The 20950-nt window shown below is 44.9% G+C and overlaps 1 protein-coding gene across 2 annotated transcripts in view; it reads right to left on the reverse strand.

Moving 5' to 3' along the window:
* setbp1 (SET binding protein 1) overlaps positions 1-17588 on the reverse strand; it is a 39698-nt gene extending 22110 nt beyond the window's left edge. Inside the window, exons 1-3 of one of the 2 annotated variants that reach the window (XM_076998020.1) lie at positions 17343-17588; positions 16773-17179; positions 9443-10086 (exon numbers count right to left, since the gene is read on the reverse strand). In XM_076998020.1, the coding sequence (XP_076854135.1) occupies positions 9443-9913 (471 nt within the window). In that variant the 5' untranslated portion in view covers positions 9914-10086; positions 16773-17179; positions 17343-17588. Of the gene's footprint in view, positions 1-9442; positions 10087-16772; positions 17180-17326 lie in introns of both variants that reach the window. The other variant, XM_076998019.1, reaches the window with a different exon arrangement.
* Positions 17589-20950: the final 3362 nt, after the last annotated feature.

Here is a 20950-nt window from a genome sequence, read left to right on the forward strand (position 1 = left end):
TCAAGCTCAAGGGGCTTTCGAGTGCGGTCGTTTCCTGACCACCAGCTACAGGGTCCAACACAGAAAGGCTGGTAAGCTCCTCAACATTAGGAGATTACAGGATCAAGACCGTGAGGAGGGGACTTAAAGTCACCAGCAGCATGAACGTGTGTGTCGAGCTTTTGAGTACAGTGGCTTTGTGCGACTGAAGTGCTCTTATAACCCGGCCCCCAGGCTCAGGTGGGAGGGTGTGTGAGTGTGTGTGTTTGGGGGTGCGGTAGATCTGGGTGTTCGAAAACAAGTAATTCACAATTCTCAAATCATAGCTTTCTCAAGCACAAAAGTTAGAAATATATGCTGGCTGGATCACTTAATACAGCTCTGGCTGATTAAGTTTCTATTATACTGTAGGTGACCTAGCTTTGTGTGTGTGTGTGTATGTGTGTGTGTGTGGTAGAGACGCAGCTTCCTTTCTGGCCACTAATGAGTTCAACACCCATTTGTCACGCTGAAGGTGAAAACAAGACATGATGAGCTCCTGGTAGAAACCCACAGCGGATCCACTCCTCCTGAAAACACCAATAACATCACAATCCAGTCAACCTCAGCGGATCCACTCCTCCTGAAAACACCAATAACATCACAATCCAGTCAACCTCAGCGGATCCACTCCTCCTGAAAACACCAATAGCATCACATTCCACAATCCAGTCAACCACAGCGGATCCACTCCTCCTGAAAACACCAATAACATCACATTCCACAATCCAGTCAACCTCAGCGGATCCACTCCTCCTGAAAACACCAATAACATCACATTCCACAATCCAGTCAACCTCAGCGGATCCACTCCTCCTGAAAACACCAATAACATCACATTCCACAATCCAGTCAACCTCAGCGGATCCACTCCTCCTGAAAACACCAATAACATCACATTCCACAATCCAGTCAACCACAGCGGATCCACTCCTCCTGAAAACACCAATAACATCACATTCCACAATCCAGTCAACCTCAGCGGATCCACTCCTCCTGAAAACACCAATAACATCACATTCCACAATCCAGTCAACCTCAGCGGATCCACTCCTCCTGAAAACACCAATAACATCACATTCCACAATCCAGTCAACCTCAGCGGATCCACTCCTCCTGAAAACACCAATAACATCACATTCCACAATCCAGTCAACCACAGCGGATCCACTCCTCCTGAAAACACCAATAACATCACATTCCACAATCCAGTCAACCTCAGCGGATCCACTCCTCCTGAAAACACCAATAACATCACATTCCACAATCCAGTCAACCTCAGCGGATCCACTCCTCCTGAAAACACCAATAACATCACATTCCACAATCCAGTCAACCACAGCGGATCCACTCCTCCTGAAAACACCAATAACATCACATTCCACAATCCAGTCAACCTCAGCGGATCCACTCCTCCTGAAAACACCAATAACATCACATTCCACAATCCAGTCAACCACAGCGGATCCACTCCTCCTGAAAACACCAATAACATCACATTCCACAATCCAGTCAACCTCCCACATTCCTCGCCCATCGTTCTGGTACCAAAAACTGTAATTTGACATCTGTGCAGTATTAGTGCAGGCTCTGGCCAAACAGGCATTTTTTGCTCCGTGGAGCACGGATAATAAACAAGGTAGTCCCACCGTCTGTCCCTCCCAGCCGGGATACTACTCGGAGGCCACGGTAAGCTAACAGTTCAATGGAGGCCATTGTGCAGCGTACAATAAAGTGTGTGCTCATGTATGTCCGCTTCTTTCACCGAGACATCAGAGGACCTCGAGGGCTTTCTGAGCAGGGCTCGAGTGGATGGAAGATATCCACCCTGCCCGATTCCCGTGTAACAGAACGTAGCGTGTTCACTTGAGCTTCTCCCGGCTGATATTAACACATCAAGTGGTATTTGAGCCTCCCTCATGGACACAGTAACTTCACTACAGACTTTTAACACTTTTTTAAGAACCATTTTTCCCCCCAGTGGTCCACACGCTCGTGAACCTTTGAGCAGTATTATTATTAATGCAGCTCACAGTTAAGATGCTGAACATGTACACTGTCATCTGAATTCTCCTGCCATGATTATGCAGCACCAACACAAATGGACCTCTCACTCATCACAGGCCAGAGGGAAATCCCAGTGCAACGGACGTATATGGCATATGTCATACCAATATGAGGTCTCAGCAGTGCTAATAAGCAGGGCTCAGTACACACTCGGTATACAGTCAGTACACCTCAGTCGATGCTCAGTACACAGTCAGTACAGAGTCAGTATACACTCAGCACACACTCCCACACACAGGGGCTATGAACATTCACATGTGCTCACTCCTGTGAACATGGACCAGCCCCCTTTAAACTGCTGATACAATCACATATATTTCTGACTACGTTACTAAGAGCTGGCGGAGAACATTGAGCTTGTTTTCAAAACATAAATCACAGATGCAGCGGAAACGTGATGGTCATTTTGATGACGTCTCTGTCTTTCACAAAGTAAGAACTGGTACAATTGTGAGGTGCTATCCACACCTCATCGTTCTGCTTATAATTTAAGAAGAAAAGATGTATACTCCTTTCCCCATGGTACTGACGGCCCCACAGCTGAGGGTCTGTGTATATGCCACGAGAAGCCTTCAGGCGTAGAACTGTGTACATCTCAGTGTAAATTATCTTGTGCACGTGTGTGTGTGTGTGTGTGTGTGTGTGTGTGGGTGGGGGGGGATGTTTTTGTGTGAAGCTTTGAGATTGCCACAGAAATAGGTATCAAGCTCTTTCAAGCTACCACCAGTCTGTTTATAGAATCCACCACCCAAAATCTAAAAGGTCTCACCGGGGGGGGGGGGGGGGGGGGGGGGGGGGGGGGGGGGGGGGGGGGGGGATTCCAGTTGTCTAAACCCTGACCCTGTCTTTCTCTCTCTTTCCATCTCTCTCTCTCTCTCCCACTCCATCTCACTTCCCCTCTCTTTCTCTCTATCTATCTCTGTACCTCTCTCTGCATCTGTCCTGAACACACTTATGCACACACACTGTCAGAGCTTAAATCCCCCTGAGCGGAACAGTTCACCCCAGGTCAAAACATGGCTATCTACTTAGCTCCCAAAACCACAGTGCTACTCTCCTTATTAAACACAGGTACTATGTTAAGATCAGTGCACCAAACTGTCAGTCTGAGCCAATGGCAAGGCGGAGGGTTGATAGAGCAGAGGGTTGATAGAGCGGAGGGTTGATAGATACGGCTTTATTAAAGAGCAGCAGTGTGCTGCTCGAGTGGGAGGAACACGTGCTATGGCAGGGTGCCTGCGCTCTGTGTGTGTGTGTGTGTGTGGGGTGTGTGTGTGCGCGTTTGTATGTGGGGGTAGGGTGTGTGTGTGTGCATGTGTGTGTGAGCACGTTTGTATGCGGGGGGGGTTGTGTGTATGTATGTGGGGGTAGGGTGTGTGTGTGTGTGTGTGTGTGTGTGTGTGTGTCTGTGTGTGAAGCGGGGATAGGCTGGACAGACACAGAGGGACAGCTGGTCTTTCAGCAGTAGTAAATCATACAGACACAGCCCTCAGTATACCACCCCCCCAAATCTCACCCCTCTCTCTCTCTCTCTCTCTCTCTCTCTCTCTCTCTCTCTCTCTCTCTGTTTCTCTCTCTGTGTTTCTCTCTCTCTTCCTAACCCACGTATGTCCTGAGAGAGAAACATAGAGTGAGAAAACAACCCTTCCAGCTCAGTGGCCCAACAAACAAAGCCAAGCATGGAGGGAAACAAACAGAGGGCTGTCTTCACCTGGGACTGAAAATCCACAACAACAAGACCAGCCCAAGAAAAGCAAGCCAGTGACTGTCCTGTCAACATCACGTGAAACCTCAATGTTGTGAGGCACAGTTCCGCCCTTTTATCTGTGAAAAACAATTCTACATGTTGTCATTGTTATCTCCAGAGCTCTGCCAGACATAAGCTAAATTATACATTCAGACATTCTTCATGTTGACTCCACATAATACTGGCAACGAGGAGTGGTAATAAATAACCAGAGTAAAGGAACGTTCCACCATGGTCTCCTCCCAGAGGTCACCTTTTTTTTTGTGACCCCTCAACTGCCTACAATTTCCCTAGTCACCCTCAGAGACAAGCAGCCTGTTATAACCAGCCTGCACGGTGGTTCTGGGGGGGGGGGGGTCACCTATCCGCTCGGACGCGTCGGGCGCGTCCTCTGCCGACATCGCCACGCTAGCTCGCCGCAATCTGGCCGCGTTTATTGAAGGATCGTTCCGCGGTCCGTGGGAGGCGACGCTCAGAGGAGCAGGGGTTGTGTGACGGAGAGATAAGCCCGTGGCCCGGTGCCATTAGGACGCACAAACAGACAGCCCAGATACTGGAGGCTGACCTCAGACCCCCTCAAAAGGAGGCGTCCTTATCGCGCCACACACACTTTAATGGATTTCAAATTTCTGCCAGTTCTGCCAGTGTGGAGGTAGATGGACATGTAATGAGGGGGAAGAACCCCAGAACCCCCAGAACCCCCAGACTCACGGGGAGGCAGCGGAGACTGTTCGTGACAGTAAAAAGAGGCAAAGAGTGCCATGAGGAGGTGTGGAGAGGTTCAGGGAGGTGCAGGGATCACTCGGGCGAGCTATGCAGGTCACAATGAAAGACAGACTTTGGGAGGCTGAGTGAACAGGAACTTGTGTACACACCCACTGAGTGGAGAGGCTATAACTCTGAGTGATGAGGCACACACACACACACACACACACACACACACACACACACACACACACACACACGTATTCAAACACCCATCACACCCTGCCTCATCCTAGTGTATCAGTCAAACCCACACAGCCAAGCTAGTAAACATATGGCTACCTATCAAAGTAAATCAAACATTCCTCGTGTATTTTTAAACTGCTGCCCAACAGAGGAATGCCATGAGTATCACATTACAGAACTAAAGACACAAATTGGACATCCAAATGGACCTGTGTATCCAGAACCATTCAGCCTGTGATTTCTGACATTTTTTTTTCTTCTTTAGTTCAAAAGAGCGTCTCTCTAATGAGAAGCCAAACACAGAGGTGAACAGGAAGAAGGCAATCACAGCTGACTGGGCGATATCAGCGGCATAATCAGGTGTGCGGCGGTGTTGTCTGATGTTGACGGCAGGTTCTCCGAAAAATATCCCCCCCCCCCCCCCCCCGCACAAAAGCAAAAGCTCAGTGGCGAAGTCAAGTCCTTCCCTTAATTACCTGCTATTGTATTGGCCGTCTCCTGCCCCTCCCCCACCCCTAACCCCGCCCATCCCCCCACCCCTAACCCCGCCCATCCCCCACCCCTCCCCCGCCCATCCCCCGCCCAAACCCTGCCCATCCCCCGCCGCAGTGGGGTCCCGTTTTAACCAGGCTCCCCATATGCCCAGACACACTTGTTGGCCTTTAGTCTTTGCCACCATCTGGCATATTAGTTCAGCCAAAATGAAAAAAGAGAGGGGGGTGGGGAGTGAGAGAGAGAGAGAGAGAGAGAGAGAGAGAGAAGAGAGAGAGAGAGAGAGAACCAGACACAATGAGACAGAGAACTAACCAATCTGCTCCCTGCCAGACTCCCAAATCATTACAGCACAAAAGCAACGTTTAACCCAATACACAGAATTGCTTCTTTAACCTGTTTGTGTGCGTTGCCTGTGCCCCTGGGTAGAGGGTACCCTTCACACTGACCTTGGACTTGCACAATATCCAAATCTTGAAAGCATGTCTCACACCACAGGGCTAACGTGGCTAACAATGAATATTTGCTAGCGAAGGTCAGTTCGTTTTATGCAAATGAGGCTGTGCTAATAGATCACCACTTGCTTTCATTAACTGGCTGCCACATCAGTGTTTCTGGGTGATGGACCCCTTTAATGTTAACCTCGAGAGAAACTACTGCCCGCTGATCTCAGATCAGCTAAAAAGCACTGCCGCTGGCTCTGACCCATGGCCCGCTGTGACGAGCCCTGCAAGGTGATGGGCAGGATGGGAAAAAACGAGTCACCCGGTCCCTTGTCAGAAGGCTTTGGTGTGTGGGGGTGGAGGTCCAGTGGGCCCGGGTCTCGATCTTCTGCCCTCCCCTGACGAACCCGCGCCAACGGCTACGTGCAGGGCGGCGGAAATAGCTGACAATCAAACGGCTGTCATTAAACACAGAACAGCGCAGGGGCAAAGATCTTCCCCTGTCTGTCTTTCACAGTAGGCTATGCACACACACACACACACACACACACACACACACACACACACACACACACACACACACACACACACACACACACACACACACACACACACACACACACACACACACACACACACACACACACACACACACACACACACACACACACACACACGCACGCACGCACCCACCCACCCACACATGCACACACATACACAGACATGCATCGATCTGGTTTCTATCCGGCTTGTCATCGCAATGAACCCTCCACAGTGTTAAACCACAGGGGTGATACTGGAGACAAATACAAGATACACTTCAAGACTAGTGGGTGTCGACGCACATACATTTTTTATTAACCAGATATGTCAAGATGATTCAATAAGATTCTTTTCCCCATTTAAAAGGCTTGTCATCTTGTTATTTTGCCATACGGACACGAGTATAAATTAAACTTTCAAATCCATCACTCATAAAGAAAAGATGGGGCCAATGAGAACTCAAAATGTCTGCTCGGCTTTGAAAATAAAGCCAAAAATAAACAAACATAATAAACAAAAAAGCAAAACAAAACAAACAAAGCCCAGACACCATTTGTAAAAGCGCGCAGACGTCTAGTGGCGGCCGGAGAGAGCGGGCCGACCTCTGCGTACTCAGTCTGCCTAATTGCACATCCACGCAGGACGGTAGTGTTTTTTCACAGCGCCAGCAAGGACAGTCGAGTTCTATTCCTGGCTGCACGCTCACAGGGCGCCTTTGTGTGGGGGCGAAGGACGTTTCTGTCGCGTTGCACTCATTTTCCAACGCACCGCGAGCCCACCACAACACCGGTGCTGTCCAGCGGAGCCACCCCCGGAGCAGGGCGCGGACGCCGGTAATCCCTGTAAAAGCTAATCGGGCTAATTCATCAGAGAGGCCGTTTTTGTTGAGAACGGCCGCGGGCATCGCCGACGTGATTTCATTAGTGAGGGGAGGGAGATGGGGGCTGTTCCTGGGAGCAGCTGTCACAGACTTGCGCGGGCTGAGGTAAGCCCTATTCTCAGTGAGCCCCGACCGGTTTCAATTACGCGCTAACCCCTGACCCCCACGTAGCTTGTAACTGAGATGTGGGGAGGTGGCGGGAATGACGCCCCCTGCAGCAGAAAAAAAAGACCCAGAGACTAGGATGCGATTCAGTGCGCTTCTAAATGAGGAGTCCGCTTCACTGTCCGTTAGCTCAGTAAATGGGGTTTCATCTGTACCATGGGAGTGTGTGTGTGTGTGTGTGTGTGTGTGTGTGTGTGTGACGGGCGGGGGGGCGCTGAGGCTTGGCTTGTCCTAACTCCTTTGGAGCACTCTTCTATACACACATGTTCTTTAGAGAGTGGTGTGAGGCCTCCTTCTCTATTCCTCCTGCTGCCCCTTTTGACCTTCTGTCTTTAGACAATGTGGAGATTGCCAAAAAGAGACAGCTGCACTTCAGGCCCCCAGTCTCCTGCCTCTGTTACTCCTAGTCCCCCCCACCCCCACCACACACACACACACACACACACACACACACACACACACACACACACACACACACACACACACACACACACACCATGTGTATCACGCTTTGAAGGCCATTATAGATTTGCTCATTTTTAAGCCATTCCCCCAGCCAGAGATACACACATATACGCTTTTCTTACTTTCTTCAGTACATAAACTCACTACTGACTACACGTCACTTTATCCATTTGTCCATGTTAAGGAATGTCCTGAAACAAAACTATCAAGGCACATCAAGACCTTTTACAATGCTGTAGATATGCTATGTATCAAAATTTGCCCAACAAACCTACAGCTGTTGGAATAAAGTACATTACAAGCAACTGCCCCTCATTGACAAAGAAAAACTGATGAAAAGATACTGTTAGAAACCTAGCGTATTAGAATCCACTCAACACAGTCCATTTTCACAAGCAGCAAGACTATTTCTAGAAACATTAGACAACCTTGGAGGGTGCTTCTGTGATAGATTCCTCGGTGCTGTTGAATAAAAAGAAGGCAATCAATGTCAGCGAGCAGCACGCTTACCCAAAGATGCTGATGCTAGCAGCCGGGCTTTCATTCAGTAAGCACGCATTTTCTCCCTAATTACGGTCAAATTACAGGCTCTGACCGCCCCAACCACCCCCACCTCTTCTCCCAGAATCCTCCACTCCTGCCTTTTTACTGCGATGAATTTGGCAAGCAAAGAGCGAAAAAAGGCAACAACATGGATGTTTTGGAAAATTGTAGGACCGCGATGTGGTGCACCAAACTGGGTCTCTGGACGCGAACCAAACAGAGCGAATTTCTCTGTGTGCTATGACCATACATGAATCCGTACGTGAGACTGCACTTACCAGCGTCTTTCTAACATTTATCTAAGAAAGCATACTGAATACATTATGCATTATAATACTGAATACATAATGATATTGAAAACATTATAAAGCATATAATTATATATTATAGACCAATCGATCTGATCAAAATACATAGCTGGCCAAAATATATAGTTGGCCCTGTGAACACTGAATTATACTGGATTAAACTGACTAGTCCTGTCAAGTAGGAATTGTCCCTGTTTTTTAATCTAATACTAGCAATTGTCTGGAAATTGGCCTAATAGATTCTAAATGTAGTCTAGTCCAAGATTTAAATAAATAAATAACACATCATAAATATTTCAAAAGGCCAAAATCTGCCGAAAAGCCCAGTCTCAGCAAGACACTTGATCCACATGTAAGTCAATGAACTCATTGAGTCCAAATGCCACAAAAGGTTAATGGCAGACTTGCATGGCACCACAGCATGGTCCGGACACCCCTCATTTGACATGCGGTCGGCTGAACAGCCACAGACGGAACCGACAGCGCACGCAATCCAGCCGCTTCACAAAACCTTGACACCGCACCACGCATTCTGGCCCTCAGTAATGGATTCAGTCAGAGTGTCAGACACGCAGGTAGAGCGAAGGGGGAAAGAAGGAGAGTTTTGGAATCAGCGTTTTTTTTTTTTTTTTTAATGAAAGAACGAGATTGGAGAGAAAGAAAACGACAGCTTCCTTACTGCCCGCGGTGCTCTGTGTGATACTGTCAGACTTTGAGAAACTCTAACAATGCTCTGTCAAATTCAAATCATTACCTGAGCTTCTTTAGCTTGTAATTATAATACTTAAAGAAGAGTGAAAGTAGTGATGTGAACACTCACTCTTTTTCGTGGGGGTCCCCTGTCTTCCTCCTTTCCTGCTTTGTTGCTTTTGCCGTGCTTGGACACCTTCTGCTGTTCCCCGGGCTGTTTAATGGTAATGCGGATCTCAGGTGGGCAGATGTAGTTCTCCAGGCTCTTGGGCGGCTTCTTGGCTCGCTTGGTGGTCTGGATCTTCAGCTTCAGGCTGCCCTCCGAGAAGCTGGCCTCTTTGATGGAGAACTCCTGCTCCTCCAGTCCATCTCCGTGTACCCACCGCTCGCTGTCGGCATTGGAGGCAGCGTCCACGTCCTTCCCCAGGCCGAGGTCGTCCTCCTCCTCGTTCTCCTGGTCCCTGGCCAGGGAGAGCCCCTTCACAGGGTCGGCCAGCAGGCCCACCTCGGTGAGGTCGGCCCTGTTGATGGTGGTCACGGTGGAGTAGAACTCCTCGTTTCCCCTGGCCTGTGCCGAGAGAGAAAGGTCCCTCTGCTCCATCTACCGTCCCGAGGCTCGGCTCGTGAAGCAGGAACCAAGAGGGAGTAGAGATGATGAGGGCGACGCCAGTCACAGTGGATCGTGTTCAGTCGAAGGGGGATGCAATGGCTCTTGACACTATTGCTTCCTGGATCGTACGAACCTCACAAGGGTACAGATTTCCTGGTGTGAAACTGTAATGAAGGAAAAAGAACAAGTGAGCTATTTAGATATGACTTTTCTCAATCATAACCGTCATTGAGAACATTGGCACTATTGTTCTCCACTCTAGCACATCTGAAACATCTGACTTTTGTTAAATGCAACAGCGAAAATGTAGTGCTGATGTTATTACTGCATTACCTTATCAATAGCAGCCTAATTTATGCAAATGATCTTGTGTTTAAACTAAATATTAAATAGGACACAAGGTCCAACCCTGTACTTCTGACCAGAAGGACTGGGAGGGGAGTGTTGCATCTTTCCCTCTGGGGGAACTCTCAGATGCCATAATTGCATCGCTGACCTGCCCAGTTGTTGTGGTGGTCAGTTGAGTGAGCCCAGTCCTGGTGTGAAAGTGAACAAATGAGACCTCCAGCCCAGTGATAAACACTCCTCAGACATCATACAGACCACAACCTGCACAGTCAGAGACCTGGAAAAGCCCAATTACGCTTGAACACAACACGTCCGCTGACAGCTGCTTAGCATCAAAAGGGGAGCAGGAATAAACCCGGCTGAGGTCCTCTGGTCCAATTATAACTGGAGCGACTGGAGGGAGATGAAAACGCAAGGGCTGCTGGGAGAAAGTACTGGACAGACCGAGGCGAAGACGGAGACTCGCTACAGACCTCCCAGAATGTTGTGTGGGAACGTATGAATTGTAAATTTAAGGCCATGGAGAGAGGAGACAGGATTGGCCAGTTTTAATGTGTTTTCACTACACTAGTTGTTTGTTTCAGTCCTTTGCTGTTTTAGCTACATTTCTGTTTCTTATGTGAAATGTGCCATTTCTGAATAAAGTTTTTTTTTTATGCAAACAGCGGGCTGGAAAAGAATATTATAAAAAATTATATATAAATCAATGTACTTCTGAGTACGGCTGTTGTTAAGCTTGCGTATTTGCATATGGGTGTTATCACCAGTAATGATTTGTCCAGTGACTCAGCCCATGCAAATATAAGTGGACGCGTCCTCTAATAGCTTCTAAAATATCTCCTGCTCTTTTTGGTGCTATTTGATTGGTGCTAAAACAGCATATGTGTCACCTGGTCCCCTTTCATTCCGTCCGTGACGTTTGGGTCAAGTTACATTATCGCTATGAAAAGCCTAAATGACATCTTGAATCATTCTGAGGTAAACAAGCAACAAAGTCCATGACGACTCGATTAGTCACTGCAAACGGCGGCGAGAGCGGCTCCCACGTCTCTTGCTCCAAATCACATCTCCCGACCCGCTCAGTGCTCCGAGGTACTCCCTCAGCCAAGAGTGCTGTGTCAGCATCCATGTGTATCGAGTGTGTGCAGGAACGATTGCTCCACTCATTTGCGAGGCTCAATCTCTCTGTCCTGTTTAACTACTGCTGGCTGGCACTCAGACGACTCTCGGTGTCAAACTCTCAGTGTCATTTTCCCTTTCGGTTGCCTGACAGGTGACAGACGAGAGGTCACAGAAAACAACGGCCACTACTCGAATGCCTGGACCCACCCTAGACTAAACACCTTCGTAGATCCATCAAATGGTGACAGTCACAATGGCATAATGTTCATTCCATTCGGTGAGGATTCAAACACAGCCATTCATAAATCCTTAGTGAAACTGGTTTTGTTTATGTCGTGACGCATCATTAGGTGTGCATTACTCTGGAGAGCTGCCCGTGGAGGTTTGGGTGTTTTGACACACTTGGGTATCATGGATGTCATGTATGTGCTTAGAAGCGTCCATGCGATTCTCTTTAGCCAAAGGAAATAAAATAAAACAAAACAGTGACAGTGTTGACTGGTTGAGGTATTTGACTTCCCTGAGGTATCGTCATGATTGCAAAAAGTGTGAGCCCATGAATCAGAGCTGTGGAAAAAAGACCAGACTACTAGTAATGCACTACAGCCACATTCCTTTGATATACTCACAAACAAAACGACCCTCTGGATCCTTCTCTAGCAGATCGGAATATCAATCAGAACTGAGCACAAAGTTTACGTAACGATAACCCCTGTCTGGTCTGCAGGTCAGCCAACTGCAAGCTAATTGTGTAAGACTACAGTCTGCTCGTAAGTAGGTTTATTATTTTCACAAATACGCCTGAGGCGACTCCCGGGTTTGCCTGCTGAAGTGCATGAAAGACTTGTGTGTCAGCACTGTAGCCATGGCTGCCTCTAGAGGGACCAGATTCAGTCATTTGTCCTCCAGGGTCTTTATGTGACGATCTGCCCTGGCCTCTTTCTGAGTACATCTCAATTAGGACGATCACAGCTTTGCATAGCGAATTATCTGAGTGTACAATCACTACTGCGCCATGCACAAATTCTGCCCTTAATTGGCCCAATCATGATGTAGCAGCCTTACTTTGCAATGCATGCTTTGTGCTTTAGAAGGTACAAAGCAAAACTCGCGGGAGCTTATGAAGCACGCTAAGACCACAGCGAAGGGTTTCTGCAGAATTTCACCATGTGAAAACCCGTGCGAAAAACACCAGAAAATTGAATTTTAAATCCTTGCTCCAGTGACGTCAACGTGAAGCTCCGAAGACTACTTGATAATTACTTCACGCAGTTTGTAAACAGTAGCTGCTATAGTGCCGCCCAAGAAAGTGAGAATTGGACTGATTAAGTACGTAGACTAACAGTGTTTTCTCCTCCTTAGGCATGGGTGTCACACATACTGTGAGTGTGAAAAAATTCCACTCCGAAACAGCCCCTTTTACGGCAATGAACCGAGGCAGTGCGGCTGATGTGCACAACAGTCTGGCCAAACATTCACGTGTTCGCACTCCACTCCAGTGCAGGAAGAGGGGGGCAGGATGACAGAAAGAACGGGAAAGACCAGGTAAACGTTCAATGTACAGCACTAAAGGATCCTGCCTTGAGAGTCAGGCTTCACGTTGGATGCATTGAAGGCACAAGGACAGCTGAGTGACAGCAAAAGGTTCAGACATGAAACGGTTTATGAAGATGGATGGCTATTAACTGATTATGGGCAAAAAAGAATTCACAAAAGAAAGCAAAACAAGAATCTCTCTTACAACCACAGTTCCATTCAGTATATGTCTCAGTCTATTCACTGCTCAGAGAACCAATGAGAAGACAGTGGGATGGTTGTCAAAGACAAACCCAACAGTATATTCAGAAGCTCTTAGATGAGCTCTAGATAAGAACTTTCTGGAAGCAGTCTGCCAAGAGAATAGCCAGCTCACCCCCTGGGTCAAAGAGGAAGTGACTGTATCCCCCCTCAGGCACAATCTGACTGGAGTGGCAGGGCTGACAGCTCTCTCAGGGAAGCCAAACCAATGTCTGGAAGTCCTCCACTAAATGCTCAATTCATCTCTCTAGCCACAGTTGTTCAAGGCAAACCTCAATGACCATAAACCCAGTGCATTACAAATGCAAAATTGTAGGTCAGACCAGCTAAATACAGTACACAATGCATTGGAGGTTGAAAAGAAACATATAATTCATAGCTGTTTGCATGAGTGGATGACGTTGGTTGGTTTAGACATGTCTACCAAATATCTTGATTATATTCCATCATCTTTGCAGCTAGGACCCGTCAGGGACAGGATTCTAGACAAGGATGTGGTCACGACCCAGAACCCAGTCTGGAAGATCTTGGTTTTTTTGGTGCTTGAAATTATTACAAAAAAATAAAATATAATACTGAAAACTAATGACCAACAATGCTTATTTATGCTAATTCGGACAAAACAACAACAAAACAATACATTTCAACTGGATTAAGTTTTCATAAGTCATAATCCATTTATCCAAAGCTGATCAGGAAAGTGCCTTCATAAACAACTGGTGTTTATGACAAATTCATTTCAATCTGTCAGCCACACTCACTGTGCTCCCCCCTTTGTGCAATAAATGTCCAAAATTCCATCTTAAAATGAATCAAATGAACAAATACATAAACATTAGACAATTCACAGTTGTCTCACTGCCATGACAAAATGTCTATCAGGCAGAGGTTAAAATGTAATAACACCTTTGTGCAATCAATGCACCTGCTTTGCATAACTGTCTAGTTGTCCTGTAACACATCCAGTGGTGCAGAACAATCTATATATCATGCAATGAATATCCTAAAGCATTTATTTTTCATTTTTGTTTTCTAACATGGTGTTTGGTACAATGTCCTTTAAAGGCCAAAACACTATCGCTCCCTCGTATCTAGATGTCTTTTGCATGCTAACTAATTCAGGCTTGTCAAGCTTGAATTTTTGGTTTTTTTTTTTTTTTTCTGAGCACAGACAGGAATTTTAACCGCAGTAAGGAAAAACAAAATGGCTGAAAAAAAAAGGAACGAGACTGTCCTGTCCTCTCTCCTCTCTCTCTGTATCTAACTGCCAAAAGGTGTTCCAGCACTGACACTCTGTTTGGAGAGGCTGCCAAAAATGAGATTTGTCCTTGGATACCTCCCCCACTTTCTTTGTCTCCTGTCAAGTCTTGGCAGTCCTCCAGTAAAACTAGCCCCAGCCAGGAACGGAGGGAGATCTATTCACACACATAAACATCACTGTGGATTTGTGCATTGGTCAAACGGTGCAGTGTTCCTTCTGTGGAAATCAAATAAGCCATATGTGGAAGTAATATGTTTTTTTGAATTCTAGGAATAAATGTATTTGTTCTAGTTGACTGTGACTTCTTTGGCATTTTAGGTGAATGATCTCTGAAAAATAATGGTATATTCAAAATAGCTTCATCGCTGTCTATGCCAAATTATCAGCATACATTCAGTACGTCTGCGCTGCAAACAGCAAACAAAACGGTGACAGGAACACGAAGGTGGCCTTGACTGTCACCAACGTCCTCCGCGTTGTCCCACTGCTGGTAAACCTAATGAAACTCAAAAACTCCGGTTGCCATGGCAACTGAAATTATGGGAAACAATGCAAGCCGTTTTCATGCATGCCTCAGTCGTGCCCCGGGCTAATATATAGTATTAGGCCTCGTTTCCAAGAGTATTGCAACCACGGCTTAAGAAACTTAAGTTAGTTCCGACTGAATGCTATGGTCCAGACAGGACTTCTCACTGTTCTGATGCAATCTGCAGGGCAGGTGTTGTAGACGTGCCCCCTGTATGATTAGCCAATCAGGCTTCTGATCATTAGTGAACCTTGGGACTTATAGGCAGCTTGAAGCAGATGTCTCATGGCTGACTCTTTCTATGTCCACAACAATGATTCTCTCTCTGTGTTCTGCCTTGATGACATTTTAATGCATGTGTCAGTGTTTACTCAGGCCAGTACACCACCACTTCCACCAGATTCCCCCACAGAAGACGACAACCACATATTACGAAGCTCGAGTGGGTTCCACTGAGTAAGTCTTCTAAGCAGACTTGTCATCACTCAGTGCACTTCATGAGACAAGAACATCAACGTTAAATTCAAAACAGCTTTTCATATAACCAGCACCCCCCCACGTCAGTCCTTTAATGACAACGCTGTCACTGTCCACATTCACCAATACATGTGTAAATTGACATATGTGAAATATTTGTGTGTGTGTCTGTATGTAATATATATATATATATATATATATATATATATATATATATATATATATAGTTTCAATACCACATGTCCACAGCTCATTATACAGTCTATTTGGCACTTATGATTGTCTATTACAAGCACTCATTTTTTCCTGCAATGTCTGTAATACCAACACTTATAGTTATAGGTACTGGAATAGCTCACAGAGGTGTTACGGACATCTAAACTTCCTGATGTGTCCCTTTTTAGCTTACAGCTCCTGTGTCAAGTTGCAAATCACATTTGCTATTCATATTAGAATACACACAAACCCACGACCCCAACGTCCACAGCAAAGCAAAGCGAACGGACCCAAACCATCGCCTGACTGTGTCTATCCTCATCTTTAAAATTCAACTGAGCGAGATCTGAACATGGTGACTGACATACAGTGTGATATACAACCTAAGTAGACACTATAATTTAGTATTCCCTTTCCAATATGTTCTGCAAGATAAACCCCCCTCCCCTTTCGAGCAATGCGTTACAGTCCCGAGTGTGCGGATCAATGGACTCCTTGACACCAGCCCTTCACGTTTGATCAAGATAGTGATCTTATACTACAGATTAGTTAGTATAAACTAGTATAAAATTAGTTATTCTAAATCTCCCACTCAGTGTATGTACATATCAAACAAACACTGCGCTACTAATAGTGGATGTGAGTGACAGACGTGCGCCTACACGGTGGCTGGTAGTGGAAACCACTCGGTGTGGTGTTTGCGCGACTGCCTCCTCCTCGGGGAAGTGTTCCGATGCGTAACGACTCTGACGGTAAATGGCGAGGTTCGTGTCACCCGTCTGGGTTCAGCCCGTAAAGCACTCATGTATGAATCTGTATGAACGCATTCATTCCCCCGTGTGCTGGAGTGTTGAGCCCGTGTGTCCCACATCCTGCAGTGGAGCAGTTCACCCACAACACAAACACATTTTCATGGCCAGGGACATAATTCCTCCTAGTAATAAGAGTTCGCGGTTTTCAACTATTTGACCAAAGATCTTGCGAGGTTTATCTGGACAGTGTTGTTGCATGAAAAGGTTAAATATCAGCGTCGGGAAGATCATCAAAATAAATGTGCAGATCTAACACATTTGCATTAAAAACAATGATCTAATGTAACTTACCCATTTCCGAAAGTGTCGGTCACGAGGTTAAAAGCAAATCCATCCAGTGACATTAATATGATCACTACCGGGACTGATGACAACTTTGCAATCCGTCAAATTGAACAATGCATTAAAAACGGCGTTATCGGTGTAAAATGGCGTCAACCGAAATCTCTGATGAGATTTTAAAAAAAGAAAAAGAAGAAGGATCGATGACCGATCGATAAGAAGATAGAAGATCGAAACGTGGATGCGTATTTTGCACTATAGCTCACTGCAGGAAATTCGGATTTAGCCAGAAACTGCACGAACTACATGCTTGGCTGAAAATGTATCAGGCTGAGCTGCAGAAAAGCGTCTGGCTGCTCAAAGACCCGCATCGCGTCTCCCAGATCTCAGACTCGGGGCTGGATCGAGCTGCTCCACTGCGGAGAAAAGCAAACGTTACGTTAGTATCCGTAATATCCAAAGTCCCACTTGAATAACAACAGGCCCGAGCAAGCTTGCACAAATATCCAAGAAAAGATGTGTTCTGGTATCTCCTTTTTCTGATTGCGGTCAATCGGACTTACAAGTAGGGCGACTCACTCTTTCTGACTCGGTGTGTCGAGCTGTTTCTGATCATGATCGTGGAGAAACGCGCACTGGGTTCACGCAGCAGCCCGACGCGCTCAGTGTCGCCTCAGCCTGTCCGCCCTGGCGCACAGCACACGCAGCTACACCGCACCAACGGTTCCCCTAATCACAAACCCACCGACTCGCTTCTTTTCTATCGGGAATTAAACAACCCTGTTATGTTTTCAGTTCGGTCGTTCAGTTCTGAGGCTGACTCTGTTAAACTGAAACTGATCCAAACTGATGCAATCTATTAAAGTGGCGGTATTAGATTACACATCTCCACCTCCTTGTGGAGAACGATAGAATAACTATTTTAAACTTTTTAAAAAACCCAGCCATTTGTATTAACACGTTTCGCAGAATAAAAATATATAGGTTACTATGCCCTAATTTATGTATTAGGTAACTCAGTAACTGTTATTATTGTTACACTTAAAGTACCTCAAGATCAATAAACACTTTAATTGTGTGTGCGTGTGTGTGTGTGTGTGTGTGTGTGTGTGTGTGTGTGTGTGTGTGTGTGATGAGATATCACATAAAAAGCTGAGATTGACAACATCTCCACGCCTTTATACAATAATTTGCTTTGACATGTTTGTCTTCCCATAAATAGGCCTCAGCAGAAGCTTTAATAGTTTATTGCTGAATTATTTTCATCACTGGCATGGTGCCTGTATAGTAATGTTGGTAGAGGTGCCAGGAAAGTGTGTAACACAACACAACACATTCTGAACTGATCCGAGAACAGTACCCCATTTTAAATGCATACTTTTGGAATTGCAAGGAAATTTTAGAACATGTTCTAAGACCTGCACAAAAGCATCTCTCCTGTGTTGGAGTCTAGCAAACAGAAAGTGGAATCTACACACACAGGGTGATATCTGTTGAAACAATATGGGATTACACAACAGTACCTTTACATTGAGGCACAAAGGTATTATATATACATATATATATCTTTTAAAGACTATTCATGATCATTATTTTGTTTCCCCCAAGGTAAATGAAGAAGAGATACTTATTCATTTTGGGTAACATCAGCGCATAAAAAGATTTTACCTGTGAAACTAACCCAGTGTAGAGGTAAATCAAATTTAAAACATTTAGCAAGAGTAACAGAGTTTCAAGCTAAAAGAATTAATGCCAACTGGCTAATTAATTTCCCATAACCCTCTGTTTTATCTCTACACAGTTCACCTCTCTCACCCTGAAGACTGTTTGTGAGCTTATAACTGAACCTGTATTGATTGGGAGGGTTTTGTAATGATACACCAAGACCTCTTCAATATAGAGGTCAGCTGCTGTTCTCTTGACAGCCAATCAATGTGTTGACTGCGTTAGTAAATAATCCTCATAGGTCAGCCCAGAAAATTACTCAGACTGGCAACGATGCAAAGAGGTCCAACGATTTTCCTCTGGAAATGTTGCCATGGATACCACATGCAAGGAGTTCAGTGACTCTGGTAGTCTACACATAGTATACATATAGACATAGTATACATATATGGACCCAGAGAACCGTGGCAATCTCAGCCTGGGGTATGCGGCCCAAAACGGGCCTTTTGTCCTCTCACCGTCTGTCTAAACATAATTTCTTCATTACAATATGAAGGTGCATAACCTTTATGGTGTTGTTGATGTCAGCTTTGAGATCTGTAGCAGGGCTAAGATTGTCTCACTGTTACAGCCCTTAATTTACTGCCACTAAAACATGCATGCATGTATCTGTACAGAGTAACTGTTAAGATTACCAATACATCCGATTTCTTTGTTAAATGCATTAGGTTGATTGAGTTTAAAATTATGCTACATGAGGAAATTCACTCTGATAAACCCTCACTAAACAATGCAATTTACTTTTTGTTCACCAATGTAAATGTAAATGTGCAAATGTAAATGTGCCATGAGATCAAACCAACAAGTCAAAATACTAGATGCTTTTTGTACATTACTCAAAAAGTCAAGGTATGATTTACACACCCCAACTTTCAACGAAGGTTCATTATTTGATGGTAATATTTACCTATTCATCGGTTTAGGTTAAGCAAAGTAATTTTGAAATAACCGAGGAATGTAAAACAACACAGCTGTTCATCAAATGTGATCTTTCAAAGTGTGAAGCGCCTGTTGTGTCTCATGTGTCATTCACCCAAATGAGTGTGCATGAGTTTGCTGATTTGAGTTTCTCGGATTTACTAAACATCTACCCACACGCTGCCCGACGTAATAGTTGTGAACTAAATCATCATTAACCTCCACAGGGTGTAAAATGACTCAAACACACAATGCATGTTGTCAATTTAGGTTTTGCTCCTGGTTGCATGTTGTGTTTGAAATGGTTGTGTTTAAAATCTTGTGTATCCTTTCCCAAATTTATCTGGTAAGGAAAGTTGACAGAATAGCTAGTCCTTAATATGAATGCAACGTGATTTAGGAAATTAGCAAGGACACGTTTCATCATACAAATTGCTTTCTTGTCATTGCAAAGTTTAACTTAACTTTTTGCATGCATCATATTAGATGCATCAGCAAATGCATGCAGTATTGGAAAATATCACAAAATATGTGGATTTGTTTGCTTGAGGATTAAAAATAGTTAGGATTCTTGACAAGACCTGTTCCAAATGTACTTTTTCTTTCATATGATGCATCAAATCATTATATTATATACTACAAAAAAGAAAAATGAAATATCTTGTTTAAAAATAATTGATAATGAATCTATTATAATTAAGCATTCTTAAATCAAATTTGTGTCTTGAAACCACCCAGAAAAAAAATCATTTTGTCATTTGAGGACTTTGGCTTCAGCAGCAGTTAGGGAAATTTATCTGATGGGGTTAGTGCACCAAACCGCAAATGTGTTTATCAAAGTCAAAGGAAGTGGGCGTTCTCATAAGAAAAGAGCCTAAGTCAACCACTTCCTGTTAAGATGGGAAACTTTTTATGGTGTTATAAAGTGTACAGTAAACAAGTCAAACAAAAAGGTATTGAAAAGGAAATGGGGCTTGAGAATTATCTTGCGTAGTAACAGTTGAATGTGCAACATAACATTATCCTAGAATATTAGAAATTCTCATGATTGATATTTCTATTTTTCATGCCCATTGTGTGCATTGAGTAATTTGCACCAAATTTTGTACTTGCAGCACTGAATAAATGTGACATAAACAGTGAAATAAGATGCTTTTCCTGTTACCAACACTTTGTTGGCCTTGTGTAATTAATCGCACTATGCAGTATGCATTTTATTCATCTGGGCCTTCATTGGGATAGATTCAATTTCTTGCACTGAAATGATGTTAGAAAACTAACATTTGACTTTAAGTCTTAGGCATCTCAAACAGGCTCAAATCACATGTATCTTGATTTTATTACTGATTGTACAACTCTCCCCAACATAAATGTGGTGAACACAGCCATTATTAGGGGTCATCTACTAAGGAGAACATTTTAAGTGTGCAACACACAGGCAGTAGATGTCCTCAGCTGTTAAAGAACATAATTATGTTTTAAGTATTCCATAGCTGTTGCTGATCACACTGGAGATTTTTTTACAGGTTTACACCAACATTGTA

This window comes from Brachyhypopomus gauderio, chromosome 3, assembly GCF_052324685.1.
Source record: "Brachyhypopomus gauderio isolate BG-103 chromosome 3, BGAUD_0.2, whole genome shotgun sequence".
In the NCBI taxonomy this organism is placed as follows: Eukaryota; Metazoa; Chordata; class Actinopteri; order Gymnotiformes; family Hypopomidae; genus Brachyhypopomus; species Brachyhypopomus gauderio.